Source organism: Lepisosteus oculatus, chromosome 24, assembly GCF_040954835.1.
Source record: "Lepisosteus oculatus isolate fLepOcu1 chromosome 24, fLepOcu1.hap2, whole genome shotgun sequence".
Taxonomy (NCBI): Eukaryota; Metazoa; Chordata; class Actinopteri; order Semionotiformes; family Lepisosteidae; genus Lepisosteus; species Lepisosteus oculatus.
This window is the reverse complement of record NC_090719.1, coordinates 11,313,484-11,329,486: the sequence shown is the minus strand read 5'-3', so window position 1 is coordinate 11,329,486 and position 16,003 is coordinate 11,313,484. Positions and strand designations below refer to the sequence as shown.

At 38.2% G+C, this 16,003-nt stretch overlaps 1 protein-coding gene across 4 annotated transcripts in view; it reads right to left on the bottom strand.

Moving 5' to 3' along the window:
* LOC102686174 (astrotactin-2) overlaps positions 1-16,003 on the bottom strand; it is a 627,894-nt gene that overhangs the window by 69,413 nt on the left and 542,478 nt on the right. For all 4 annotated transcript variants that reach the window (XM_069183294.1, XM_015367152.2, XM_015367153.2 and 1 more), the window contains one exon: positions 9,672-9,813. In XM_069183294.1, the coding sequence (XP_069039395.1) occupies positions 9,672-9,813 (142 nt within the window). The remainder of the gene's footprint in view (positions 1-9,671; positions 9,814-16,003) is intronic.

Genomic DNA, 16,003 nt, shown 5'->3' with positions numbered 1-16,003 from the left:
TGAGGGCAACAATGTCTATGAAAAAGTTGCAGAGATCAAAAGCTAAGAAGGGAGAACATGTCCATGGGTCATATTAATAGGTCAACAATGTCATCACTCCATAAAGCTGTATTGAAATGTCAAAATCCAAATGCAGCTTTTAAGAAAAAAAAAAGCATTTAAATAATACTGCAAACATGTGGCAAAAGGTTTTATGGTCAGATGAGACAAAATCAAAACTATTTGGTCTGAATATCTATTGGCTCTGACTAGTCAAAGTATCACGTCTGGCACAAATCCAGCCAACACCATGCCTGCTCTCAACCATGGTGGCAGGAGGATTAAATTATGGGGCTGCTTTTCATCTGCAGGGACTGGGAACCTTTTCAAGGGAAAAAAGCATGGAGCAACATATAGGCAAATGTTAGAGAGATCCCACTTCAGTCTGCTGGAGACTTAATATTGGAGTGTAAATTCACCTCAAAACAGGACAAAGATCTAAAATACAAGGTTAGAACTACACTGGAGTGACTTAACAAGAAAAACGTGAATATCCTTCAGGGGCTCTGTCATCTGTGATTTCAAGTCAAGACAAAATCTCTGGCAAGGCTTGAAAATTTCTGTGCCTTGATTCAATGCTCCCAGCTAACTTGAAAGTGATTAAGCAAGTCTGCATAATGGAAAGGGAGGAAACTGTGCCAACCCACTGTACAAAGCTGGTAAAACCTTAATGAAAAAGACTCACAGCTGTAATTGATGTCAATGGTGCTTCCACCACATATTAACTCAAACAAGTGCACAGTTATGCAATCAACATTTTTTTTTTTAGGATTTTCTTACCTTTGTAGTTTTTGTTAACATTTAACTTCTTTCACGCATATGTGTTGAGTTTGAACATTCAAATATTCATTTTTAAGTCATCTGCAAGTCAATTAAATGGGACATGAGTGGAAGGGGGTGAATACTTTTGCAAGACACTATATACTGTATATACATATGCATATATATTGATATGTTAGAGAAGCATGCTTTGCTATGTGTCCTCAGCTGAAAGAAGTTTATAATCTAACAAGTCACAAACGTGGACGGTTCTATAAGCGCAGGTAGGATACTTCCCAGCAGGAAGAACAAAACCAGCTGTTAGTCCCAGGTTAACTTCAGGGCTGAGAAGATGTAAGATCAGGTCTCCCATTTAATATGCATGATAGTGAGCACTTGACCTGGTACAGCAGAGTAAGTGAGGTGCCAGTGTCTGTAGATTAACCTGTCCGCCTACCATGTGCTGAAGCACAGCAGAATAATACATGTACTGTATATTGGCAGGTGGATACTTCCCAGCATGTATGTGAGAAGACAACGAGGTATGGGCACGGGGAGTATGCTCCAGACGCTGTATGTGTGAGTTCAGTAGAGACAACAACCGTGGACATTTAACAGAGTGCTGGAAGCTGTGACTAATGTGTAAAAGATGTCAGGCGAGCAGAAGTGCGGTAAAGGGGCCCTCACCCTGGCAAAACAAGGTATTGAGTAGTGGAAAAAGGGACATATTTGGCTGGCAACGTGGTAGCTGTGAGTAAAGGCAGTGGTGGCTGGGCACAAGAGAGAGATGCACTGGCAGCTGCAAGTCACAGCTTGGGCCACGAGGATGAGGCATTGGGAGGATGTGAGTGTGAGATTGAGGCACTGGAGAGAGAGTTGTGGGGCCCAGCCAGGTGGTATATCGTAGAGATGTCAGTGGCTGGAAACAGAACTGGAAGTCGGAGGGCTGACAGGTAGAAAGTGAGGGAGACAGTATCCATGGAGAGAGAGGAACATCAGGGAGAGGGAGGCTCCGGGAGTAGGACTGGACTCCAGATTTGGAGACTCCTAGACAGAAGACAGACAGCAAAGAACAGGAGCAACTACCCTAGTAAAGGGTAGTTGAGAGTAGTGGAAGGTTCCCGAAAAGCAGTAAGGATAGAAAAATGTGCAATGACTATGGGACTCGGAGACCGAGTGTCCACGAGCCGAGTAACTAAGTGAGTGAAATAGCTTTAATGGAGTGAGCAAAAACAAACGTGGTTATTACACCTCGTAAGTGTACACCTTGTACCTAGTTACACCAATAAGGGGGCGCGAGTGAACACTACTCTCGGAGGAGAAAACGTGATAGGGGCAAACCTGCACGAAAAGTTCCCCAATAGACTGTAATTGCATGTCAGTCACTGTGGACTTGCCTGGATCACACCTTTAAGTGAAGGTAGGCTCTGTGGCCTCACAATACGCATTATATGTACAGTACACATCAGCCATCTTATCAGGCTGAATCATATTTGCAATCTGAGGTTCTGATCTTTCCATTCCCTAAAACGAATGCATATGTGTCTTTGGGGGGAGATACACTGTATAAGATAAGATATGATTAAAATACTTCATAGACATTGTCAGTAAATTTTCCAATATAACAAAACGCTTATCCAAAATATATGAATATATGTTCCTGCAAGGTCTTTGAAGACCAAGCCAGTTAGTGTGTGTTCCTCTGTCCCCAGTGAGCTGGGCTCTCTCCAGACTATGCTTGTAAGCCCTTCTGTTTGTTTTTGTCATTGTTCACAGTGAAGTGGAATGGCTTATGAAAGGGGTGGAGAGGTGGAGCTGAGATGATTCCCAGAGGCTCTGACTACGAACGTAATACTGGTGGGGAGGGGGGTTGTATTACTGAATAAAACTTTTATAAGTGTAAATAACATTTTCTCCATCAGCCCCACAGGAGCAGAGTGACTAAACTCTACCAAGCTGATGCCTTTCTCTTTTTAATGAAATGAAGAAGTAAAATTAAATGCTTCAGAAAACTGGATTCCTTTGTATATTCCATTTTCACCTGTAAAGCCAATAGATATTATTTTAAATTTCATTGCTCCTTTTGCATAGTATTTTGCTGATGTTTTTGCCATTTAAACATATACTGTAGAAATAAAAAGAGTACAATCAGTGCTATTTAAAACATCCTGTAGTTAAGGTTTCTTTTGAATCGCAAGAGTAAACAAATGTTCCTCTGAAGGCTGGGATTTAAAGAATTCCACCCACAAAGTTAAATAATAAAGTTCTAAATATATACCGTATCATTAGTTAAAACATCTTATAACACTTTGTCAGAGTTTTGCTGATGAATTCTGCATAATCATATGGACATAAATGACAATAGTTTCTTAAGTGAAAATTAAATAAAACTGAGTGTTGACTAATGTACTGGAATTAATTACAGGGGTCAGTGAGACTGTCTGTGGTTCATGAGTGTGGCCATAAGGAGGAAGAGAAAAGCCAGGGGATTACAGTACTTTCATTGATGGCAATGTGTTTGAAGGCAGTTTGACTTGGAAACAGAAAAACGTAATGTTTTTCAGTGGTTCCCCTTAAATTTCAAAACATAAAGGTAAATATGTGATTATACATCATAATTCCACAAATAAAGGAGTAAATTTGGACCAGGATTTCTGTTTTCTGAAACAGGAACAGAAAACTAAACAGTAGTCTAGCCATTCCACCAAGTTGATGACCCTGATAAAAGGCATGATGCTGAAGCAAGGAAAACAGAATTTATTTCATTCTACTTGTATATCTGATATCTCTCTAAGAATAAGGATGAAATTTCCAGTACACGGTGGTGGCTTAACTTACAAGTCAATAGCTTTTAAAACCTGAAATAGATAAACATTTGTTTAATGGGATTTTGTACTCCTCCCAAAGTAATTGTTTTTGCGTGTCAAATCCAAAAACCACCAAGGGGCATAGCCATTACTGAGCCTGAGGGAGAAGCGATCTATGTATTTAGGATTCAAGATCACCTGCTCATAGTATGCAGTCCAGTTCCCGCATCTTATAAAACAGCATTTTTAAAATTGAAAAAGTACCGTAACCAATCATAGGTTTTCCTCAAGGCTAGAAAAAAATATTATATTTGGTGTGACCTTTCTAATGCCAACTCTTTGTACTGTAACTCCTCTGAGTTACAACACCCCTGTGCTAGTACTGGAGAGATGAAGCATGTATAGACTGGTAGGCCAACCACACCATCAGCCCTACACTGTTGTAAGTCATAAAACTGAACACTCACAGGCACCTGCCAGACCATGGGATCAGTGTTTCACAGTGGCTGGTGTTATAATGGATTATACCCTGTGTTTAATAGCAGGCTAAATGTCTTCTGTTCTGTGAGGCATTTACTGTTGCCATAAACCCTGTCGGAAGAGGCTAATGCTTTCCTGTGGCATATCAGAGATGTGGGTATACAAACATGTTTTACAAACTTACAGTTGGTTAGTCACGCTGCTCTGCGCTCTAATAGTTTTCTTGCACATTAAGCAAATGACTGGAAAATGATATCCTATCAGATGAAGGTGGAAGGTGACCTGTTGCTCAGTGTTGCTATAGAACACCATAATAGATCATAGCCTAAAAAATGTTTCCTCTGTTTCTCATTGAATATGTAGTATCCTCTGCACCTAGATCAATCAATTCATCCTCTTTGCTCTACAAAATTATCACAAGCTTGATGAAACTTTATCCCCCAAGAAAATATTAATTATATTGTTGCATACTAGGTTATTTAAAATGCCTATAATAACTACTGACCCATCTCTTAGAAAGGAACTATCACCACCCCAGACACAAGTATGTCTGGGACAGGATAGAAGACTATTGAGATGTTTGCACAGCTGCAGTGGAATGTTGAGTGGAGACCAGCTGGCTGAACCATGTATCAGAAAGGAAATTTCCATAAGATGTCCAGCAGCCCGTTTCACCTTATTGTATACTTAAAATGCAAGGAATGGGGTATCAGAAGAAGACACAAGAAAAGGTGAGTTATGACCTACTGTATAACACAGCAGTTCAACTTGAACTTGATAAAATGAAATCAGGTGTTTAGCACAGAAGGAAAATGAAGTAAACTTAGGGAAAGGGTCTATGTTTTAAAGAGCTACTGTATCTGACCTTTTAGATCTAACAGAAAATCTAAGACTCTGATTTTATACTACTCACTACTACTACTGTCCACTACTCAATATATTGACTATTATATTATACTATTAGTATAAGAATAGTGCTCACTCCTATTTTAATAGTGGTCTTTAATTTTTGGAGTGTGTCTGACGTTTTGCTTATATGCCTATTTGAATAATAAACATCTTTTAAACTATTCCCAGTTCGTGATTCCACCACCAGCTAGATCACTGGAGATTAAGGAAAAGTATATTTTACTCTATATTTCCTGAACAGAAGGGGTGTTGTAATTTAGCGTTTATAAACTGTTTGTACATAAGGTGGCGTCTGGACTGACCTGATTATTTCGTATATAATTTCATACTGTAAAATGGATGTTTTGATTTAACTATTAGCCAGCTACAGTACCTCTTTTGTCAATCAACCCTAATTTCCTTTGTGAGGATTTATTAATCTATAAGTACAGAATACCTGGGAGAAATGACCCTGCTTTCTCCACCTACAAGTACTGAGCCACTGCTTAAGCCTAAATCCTGCTTGACTGGAGAATGAAATCACCAGTTAACATCTGAGGTTCCCCAAAGGTTTTGTTACCATTAATGTTGTTACCATTGTTGCTATTATTACCTGTGCTGGGTAGTCACACAAGTCTATTTTGTTTCTTAACCATTAATTCCTAAAAAAACAAAAATATGTTGAGTTTGTACATTCAAAAGAAGTCTAAATAGGACAAGGTAACTAGGTCATACATACTAAGTCTAGTGTCATACAGTACATTGCAATTCTTATTAAACTTTCTACAATAGTAGTGCTGTACTGTGCAGTGGCTGGCTCCCATATTGTATCCTATTATTGCTTGGCTAAATGTTCGGGCAAAGCCAATGAAACAATCAGGGTCAAACAAAACAGGCTGAGGATATTTGTCAGACTAAAAAGGCAAGAGATTTCAATTCTCCAGAAAGCTGTCGATATGCGATGCTGTGCTCGATTTCCTTTGCGAATCCCCAAAGGAGGAGTCTGTACCGATACGAAAATATGAAATGTTTCAAATTAGAAATGCCGTGACATTCAGAATTAAAAGCCAATGTTCTTCAGTGAGTTGGATGCTCAGTGGGTAAGATTTACAGTCAAGTGGCTGACACATCAGGAGGCAGTTAAATTCTCAATACAAAAAATCTGCTCGAAATTTATGACAATGATAATAACAATAAAAATGATGCCGTGAGGCATGTGTAAGCATTACTTAAATAATGGTTTTATATATACCATATAAAACCTTGGAAACATTAGACATCCCCATTTTTTTCATACTGGGCAGTTATACTAAAGTTCAACAAAGTATTCAGACTACTTTTTGAATTTAGAAAATCCTTAGAAATACTGCCTGAAAACCTCCTAATTAAACATTGTCGAGGGTGTTATACAGTTTAGAAGGTGCTACTGTGCCAAGACTATGTTCAGGTCACCCAGCAATTCTGATGGAGCATGAGAAATGTGACACAGCTGGGGCAAGGCTGAAAAAACCTGTCCATGAGGTCTGTGATTCCTTTTGTACAGCTTCTGTATTACAGAGGGTTTGGCATGAATACGGGTGCTTCACTGGCACGGGCAAATGAAAGCCACTAGCGACACCTCTGACTGAAGCGTGAAAGGTTGTTTAGGCTCTGTGAGTGGAAGATGCTTAAACCCCTGCCAATGTCAAAGGTGAGGACATGTTTGGAAACAACTGAAGAACCTAAAAATACTTTGCTTCTGCAGAAGACAAAACACTGGAAGGTCACCACACTTGCACAGAACTCCAGTCTCTACTCCATCTACTGTAGCACTGTTGGACAGGAACATTCAGAGCCAAGGAATGTACTGTAAGTCTGCAAACCTGTCAACGTTAGAAGGAGAATGGTAGAAATGAACAGATGATGTTGTCTTCAAGTCCTACAATGACATTGTTATAACTGAAGTTCAAGCTTATTGTTTGAAACGGTGTGCAAAAAATCTTATGGTGGTCCATCCCTTATGTAATAGGAATGGGAAACGTAATTGAGCAGAAAGGAATGTGAACTCCTGATCTTGCCTTGGGATTCACTAGGGGGTCTGTGCCCCCAAGGGGGGAAAAAAAACATGAGCTGAGCCCAAGCCAATCCCTGTTGAGCAGACAGAAAGAGTCCCGCCTCAGCTTTACCCTCTTGGGTACAATGGTACAACTGTCACGCTGTAGAACTTCTGGAAAGTTCTACAACACTGTGATAGGTACAGTATAAAGGAATATAGCATATTGCCTATTGCAACTGTGTTGTTTTATTTTTTCTGCTGTCACTTGTAAACCATGCTTTTCATGTCTCCTGACAAAAATAAGAGCCACACAATTTTTTTTTTTTATTTGAATGGCAGCAAAAAATCATTGCCCCCTCAGCTCTTTTCCTATTCTTGCTCCAGAATGCATGGGTATTCTCAAAGAGTTTGAAGACAGAATCTGAAGAACACATAATAAGACACTATCTCACCATCCAGCTGGAAGATGGAACTGAATGTCTTTCCAGCAAGTAATGTTTGAAGCATCCTTTGAAAGTCACATAACATAACATGCTCGTAAATCCAGGGCTGTACTGTTTCAAACTCCTTTGGCCTTTTGAGATGCATATTATTAACGAACGATTTGATGATTTATATCATCACAAAAAAATGCCAGATTTGTCACTTCTGTTGATATTGAGGCCAAAATAAAAAAAAAGAATTGCTGCGCTTGATGCAAACATGTTTTCAATTATTACAAGTGAAATGTTATTAAACAAAAAAAATGCTTGAAGCGGTATCACAAACTCCTACATGTTTTAAATTTTGGCTTCCGAGGCTCAAATTCTGTTTCTTATAGTACTGTTTTCCTTGCACATTTCTCTGGTCTTGGCAATTTCAAACAACAGACTCACAGCCTGAGGTGTTAGACAAGCACTTAGCTCAAGTTCAACTGGGGTAAACAGAACACATCGAGAAGACCCTGCTTTTTCTTCTGGAGTCCAGCATCAGCTGCCTTTTATGGGTTTTTATGAAGTGCTGGTGTGTCTATGCAGGAAGCGATCCATTGTTTTCAGCTGTATAGTCTGCCGTGCATTGTACCACACCAATAAAAGCACGCCATGGGCCTTACTAGGATAGCCAACAGCTTTCATTGGCATTTAGTTTGCTAGTTCCATTACATTCTGTACAGTGCACAAGAGGGTGTTTGGTAATGTGTGGTCCTCAGTAGTAATGCAAGAATAGAGCTCAAGGAATGATAATTTCTTTGTCAGTGATTATAAGCATAAATCTGATTCCTTGTGTTAAAACATTTTTTTTTTCTGGCAGACCTGCAGTGAATTATTTTCAGAGCAAATATGTACATCACTCAAGTTCCAAAAACCAGGAAAATCGATCACGATGTGAGAAGGAGATGATGCATTAGCATTCCTTCTTTTCTGTATGTGAAGTATTTTGCGCTTTTGAACAGATTGCAACATAGCTTTTTGAAAAGCATTCCAGTATTTTTTGTAAAGTTGGTAAAAAAATCTGCTTAATGAGTATTTAGCATTGCTAAATGGCTAACTGTACACTGAAATCAAGTTAATCACTATCTGAGAGACATGTTCCAGAGTCAGTGTGGTAACATAGCCAGTTCTACACCAGAGACATTCCCCACATTTAGTTATATAAGGCCATGAAATCTGATTTTTGAATTGCATTTTAAAAAGCAAACTTATTTTTGTGCACACATCTATTATTTTGCAGTTGTGACATTTACAATACAAAATCTAAACAAAAAGACAGTTTTTTTAAGTTGTAATCAGTAATCCACAAACCCTTACAGTTAGATTAATACAATTATTGTGCTCATGTCAAAATCGAAGTCTGTTCCTCTACTGTCTAGACCGTTGATCAAACTGCAGTCTTTCAGTCTCTCTCTTTTCAATCTGCATCTTTGTTCCAAATGCCATTGTTACACCTCTGAACATGGTACACAATCACAAAATGATCGGTTCTCATCTGTCCTTGTTTTGTAAAGTAAAAAGAAAGAAAAAATATATTTTTTAAAATGGGACTGCATCTCCTTCTACACAAAACTCCAGAAGACAGGTCTCTTGGATTCTCTTCCATCCATCACTATGATGATTCCCATTTCATACTTTTGAGCTGTAGCTCATGGACAAAAAAATAATGGCTTTTCTGAAATGATATCTACCAGGTCGATGGGTTATGGTTTTGTTTTTGACAAAATGAAAACTCTATCGGACAAGTAGGACCACTCTGGAGTTGAACCAGAAACAACAAGAATGACACACAGAGCCTAACGAGAGACAAAACAAGACCTCATTTGATGAGAAAAATATGCCATAGCCATGCCTTGCAATCTCTGCATATTGCAAAAGAAAGGTCCTTAAATGAAGAAAAAAAAACTATTATTTATAATGGTCAAGTTACTGAATTATAGAAAATTGAACTGTTTATGACCATCTCAGCACAGGCTGTAGCCTCAAAACTCTTCAAATTGATTTATTTGAAGGAGCCCATCTTTGTTCACATCTGTGAACATCATATCCAGATATAATTTTGCATATACTGTCATTTTATTTTTTTACTTAAAAGAAATAGATGATGTATAACTTTTTTTTTCCTGCATTGGACTTCCAAAAAATCTCTCCAATCTCCATCTGGCAAATTCCCGAGAGCTCAGCGGGACTTACTTATATAGGCTATCGGGTTCCAGGCACTTGAAGACCAATGAGTAGATGGTGGAGTGGATGTGATCCCCATGTCGCTTTCCAGCCACCACGCAGGACGAGCCCAATCCCGACAGCAGGTCGTCAGCAAAGCTCATCACCTCCCCTAGCGAAAAGGAAAAAGACATCAGAATGCACTGTCAGAATGCACACTGTGTGATCACTGTCCAAGGGATGGAAAATTCCAGAGGTACTGTTCTTCTGACTGTCAGAGTCACTCCTGTAGGTTTTCAATACTGAATGAGCGCTACAAAATGTGTAATACATCCTTTATACAAACATTTTTCAGTATACTGTAAGTAGGTACAGTAGCTGCAACGGAACAAGGAAAGGTTTATTCCATGCTGAAAAGAAGAGACAACATTTCGGCTGTGGAGCCTTCTTCAGGTGACACATGGAGTTTTTCAATATACTGTACAGTATATGTTTGCATTTTCCGACATTTTCACACTTTTATACAAAGCCTTTCAAGTGCAAATGATATGGGCTTGTTCTCTGAGGACAGTATTGAACTGTATGTGTATAGGTATAGGTGACTTTTACTGTAACCTCAACCTTTGTAAATGTCCGTCAATGAAGGAAATTCACAACTACAGGGGATTAAAATGCGTATATCTTCAATGACCAGTAAGTTGTTTATATTCAAATTTTGAACCACTTTCTACCAATAACTTTTGTATTATATATCCATCCAATTCATTATTGGAAAGAATCAACAATTTAATTACTAGCTACACTTAATACTACCAACCCTGTTTAATTTAGAGAGTATTACATTCACCAATATGCCCACCTGTCAAAGTGGAGCCTTACAGAAGAGAGAGTGCCAATTGGGGAAATGCCACATCTCCCACTCTATGCTTACAGGTGCCCAGGCAATTCCAGAAGTCATTTTTTCACGGAGTGATTCCTGTTTGACCAAAGCTCACCCAGCATTTGTGGCAATTGGCTCACAGTATACTGCCACTAGAGGAATCCTGGTCACAGCTGGCCAGTGATATGTCCTACAGTAGATTGAATCAGTAGCTTCTGGGTGCTAAAGTTTAGCCAGTGAGAAATTTTACTCGTTGAGCCCCTTGTTAGTCCTATGAAGAATGTGTCTGTAAGCCCCCCCCCAAAAAAATCCATTCCAAACCAGCAGCTAGATGCCCAGATTGATACCACAAATATTGATTTGTACTGGAAATATTGTGAATCAGTGTTTGTTACAAGCACTGTTAACCTTTTTGATGCCAGGGACTGACTGACAGTCTGTTTAAAATGTCACGGTTCACTTGGTCCATTAATAAAAGGTCTGGACTGTTTTCATCTGTCTGTTTTTTTTTCCTGTTACATCAGCTCATATAACCTTTGAGCTATAAGGTCCACATGTAAATGTTAAACATAAAATAACAGTGTACACAATGGCAATCCATAAAAAGCTGAACAGTCTGAAACACTACTCTACCTTTTTTGGTAAGAAACAACAAGAAGGCTAATTGCCTGATCATCTAACATACAGTGCTGGCACAATCTTATCAGTTCATGACTTATGTTCTTGCACAGAGCTTTACAGCCAGATAACAGTTTGATTTATCCATTGTTTTTTTTAAATTGTTTGACCACCTAGATAGACAGACATGATTTGTGATTCTATTGACTTGTTAAGCATAAGATTGCACATCACATACCTGCCAAAAGACACTAACATATACCTTTAAAGAAAAAAAACAACAACAATAAAATGTTGCAATAATAATGATTAAATTGTGGGGATGCACATTTCATGATATTACTCAATCTAACAAAAAAGAAAACATGTTTAGCAGTTAGTTTTAGCCAATCTTTAATTCTACCTTAACCCAAAAAGATGAATAGGGTCTTGAAGGCAAATGCAATGCAGACAATCATTTAAGATGTATTGTAATAATATGGAATCATTTATTACTAAGAAACAACCAACAGAGAGGACCAACCAATGCAGAGAGACGTTCTTCCTTGACCAAACCTATTTTATCTGACCTTATTAGGTTGTCAGATGCCCTCACAGAAACTGTCATTCTCCTGATTTGCAATACAGTGCACTGTATGTTACATCAGAGCCAGAAAACACATACAGTAGCAGGAGGATTACTACTCTGTATTTCACAATTTATACTTTTTCACGAAAATCTGGATAAAACTGAAGACGTTATGGCCATACTGTATATACAAAATGTGTCAGATAGGGATGGGGGAGGGTTTTTGCTTTCATTCCATTCCCCAGCTGAGCTAAGGGAACAGAACATTCCCTTAATCACTCACGAGTCGCGAGTGTGATTTTGTGAAATTTCACTACAGCGTGATCACATTGAAAAAAAAAAAAAACAGAAAACGGTTGCCAGGTTTTCCTTCTTAATTTTTTATAATCAAGTCCGACATGGGCCAGCAGAGAGGCAGCCATAGAGAGGTCAAAACTATTTGAGCTCCAAAAGCCTCAGCCAAGTCTAACATTTTTTTTTTTACAGTTACATTTCTAGGAAACACCTCAGGCAGGCCAGGGTAAAAGCCCTTCAAGACTTGCAGATCAATCTGTATGATGGAAAACCCTGGAGATCTGCCCCAAACCTCAACATGTCAGACAAGCCACTCTATTAAATGGATACAAGGGATAACAATCAGCCGTTTTAAAAACCATGTATTTAAAGTTAATGTACTACATCTGACCAGTGCTCTATGTAATAGAAATAAAATAAGTGCATGTTTATTGACATGTTGGGATTCTGGACCTTAAACTATTCAAATGTGCCCTTTTGGAGCTTACTTTTAATCCTTAGATCACCTGCCTTTTTAAGCCACAGGTATTCCCCATTCTCATTTTCTCATAATCTGTGGCTGTTATTTACTGTGTATACAGTATATTAGTCTTGAATTCTCCCTACACCACATTCAATTTTTAGCTCCTCTAAATGTAGATTTGTCCAGAGTCTTCCCCAATAAAGAAAAACTGCATTCTGATATCAATGAATAGTGATAGAAAAAAGACCATGTTCAAGTAGGTAGCTGTGTCAGCATGCATAGGCTGCAAAGGAGCAATTAAAAGGTTTATTCCAAAATGAAAAGAGAAGAAACTAAATGAAACACATGTTTTCAGCATGGACTAAACCTTTACTTGTTACTTTGGAGAAAAAAGACCATAGCCCTTGCTGGAATCTGGATATAAACAAATTATCGTTGATAGTGAACTGCAGTGTTTAGTTTTATACTCCTCATCTAAAATTGCACACAGGTACATAAATATACAGAAGTTCTGGCTTTATTTGAGGAATTCCTTTACACTTTTTATAATTTGTATTTTTCTTTTCTTGGCATTATCTTTAACAAGCACATAAAAAGCTTTTATTTTAAAATATAAAACGGTGCTTTTTTCATCTGGAAACTATGTTTTACTTGAATTCATTATCAGATAATCTTTTCATCCACCTAAGTTTAGCTAAAGGCAGTGCTCTCATTCCATAGCAGATATTCTCAACTTTATGTTTCCAAGTGCAGTGCTACACATCAGCTTTTGCAGATTAAGATCTATATTTACTGCATTAAAAGTGGAGTGAAACAATTCTTCTTCTCGTGAAATGCTGTATTGCATTAGTATCTCATTTCTTAGTTGAACTTGTACACTCTTGTGAAATGCAAAACACAGTTGTAAAATATCAGTCAACCCAGCTTACAGGAAAAACATACTGTATTAAACAGTCCCTGTACTCACTGGAGTTCCTACGAAGAGCTGTCAAAATAGTTTAAAGAATCACGCGGTTTTGGATTTGCTGGGAGACGTAAAGGAGAACTTAGCTTCAGCTTACTTTTCATAGGCCAAGATGTAAACAGAGGGAATATGTGTGCAAAGGGAGGAAAAACAAAGAAAAAGATTCTGACATGAATAATTTGATGTTTTCCTAGAAAGAGGGGTCTGTGAAAGAAACACTTCCCCACACACATTCCTTTTCCATTATAAAGCCCAAGACATTTTTCACAATAACAAGGTTTGTTTAATGTTGGACTGAATTTCTCTCGCTTTCTAGTAATGGAGCATTTCAAAGAAGCCACGGAGATGTGAGTCGTGAGAGGTTTGCTTGCAGGTTCTGAATGACGTGCCTGTGAGTGGCAAGGGCTGCCTCAGTTTTGCCCCTGTCCTGATCATTTACAAAAGACAAAAGGTGCCGACGATGGTACAGTTGCATTTCGTAAATATACCAGGAGGAGTCCCTGAACGTGGCTCAGTTCACATTAGTTTACCAAAGGCCAGGAAGAAATAAACAGTTTAAACTAATATTTTGTGAAACCTGCAGAAGAAAATAATGATCTGAACTTGAGAGAAACTATCCACCCTATCATTATCAGTAATCAGCCAATGCTGGATAAGGGTTACACTTTCTATCCAGTGAGTAAGTGGGACAACACCAGGACAGGACATACATAAACAGATAGGGAACATTTAGGGACACACATTAATCTAGTCAGCATGTCTTGAGAAGTGGGAGGAAACCAAAGTATGCAGGGAAAACCCACATGGACACAGAGAGAACATGCTCCATACATAAGGTGGAATCAAAGCCAGGACCCAAGAGGTTCGAGGCAGAAGCATTACTTATACTGTTATCATGCTGTCCATGGTAGAAGGTATTTCACTAGAGTTCAATATCTTCAAAACAATGTGGCTGAACTGAGACACCACTGTATGTTTCCTTATGATTATGTTCTAATAACAAAGGAAATTAACTAATTTCTTCATTCTAAAGCTCCCCCCGGTCAGTGCAGCATTTCATTTGATCTCTTCTGTCTTTAAACCATGTCTGCATTTAAACTTGCACACTGCATGGCACAGATTTTATAACGTTTGAGAGGGGAGTTGTGTCAGAGGGAGTTGGCTTCAAAGGTTCAAGTTTAATACCAAGCTGAAAAATAGAAAGAAGAAACACAATGTTTTGGCTGTTGAGCTGTCTACTTGCAAGTTGGTTTTTCTTTCTGCATCAGTTCCTCTTTCTGCTTTTCAACATGGAACTGTCTCTTATTTGTACATGTGTTATCAGTGTTGATAACTTGATAAGTTTACTTTTTTTATGATCATGGAGAAGGTCTTTTATGAAACTGTAGTGTGTGACCATTAATTATGCACCTCTTTAAATGCCCTAGAGCAAATATGTATAATGGGCCCTGAATAAAGGTGGTGTTTAGTAATTTAAGCCTTTTCAGTTGAATGAAATAAATGTGGCTTTTCACCGGTATGGTATTCTGTGATGTGCGCATTATCCTAAAGGCAGTCATGAAAGCAGTGATTGTCCTTCTCTTTAAATACTGTAAATGGCAACCTAAGTGTTAAAATATTTGCAGAACACCAGACCTTGAATGACTATATACCTACTTTGCATTTTCACAAGTATATTCTAAATTCCCACAGCTGTAAATAATAATTAAAACATCAGAATGAAATCCATATAAGGAGCTGTGTTAAAGTGGCCCCTGAGTATAGTTAAAACATAAGTACTTGTATTTATGAAATCAGATGCTTTCGTTCTTTGCATGCTGAATACTTGCTGTTTACACCACACTTCCTGTAGTTCCCTGGCCATTGTAAAATACCAAACAGAGGTTGACTTGTGGCAAAAATATTATGTGCAAGCCTTTGCCAAATACCAAAACTCAACCGACAATTAAGAAAATACTACAGCAGAAATCTACAAGGGGATGTTTTTATTTCTTCTCTTATTTTTATGGTTTCACTGTGCTGCCCATCAGTGAGCACAACCCAGAAAGCCGGCTCTGGTTTTAATAAAGTTAAAACTATGCTCCCCAGAAAAGTCATTTCTCCTTAATAAGCTAGATCTCGGTGATACTCCTTCTCAAGTCTACCCTTTATACTGATTTAAATTTAATAGGGGCCCCCCAATAAAAACAAATCACTCTTGAGTTAAGTCACTTAAGAGACCATCTGTTGTGTTGAAATGTACATAAATGTAAGGTTGAAAAAATTATTTTATTTTTTTCCGTAATGAAGCTGCTTGTCAGGAAACGTTCATTTGGGATGAATGACTCCAACCCACCAGATATACATTGGGGCAACTTTTTTTTTTCTGACTTGAAATCCAGAATTTTCCAAGTGTCCACATGAAAATACAGTGAAACACAATGAAAATCAATTTGAGAACACAAAATTGAGTACTAGAGCAATTCCATACCAGAAGACATTTAACATACGGGTAGGAGCAGAGTGATTTGTACAGTACATAAAGAACTACTGTACATTTGTTTATGTGGAAAACAGTTCAGGACAGAAACACACA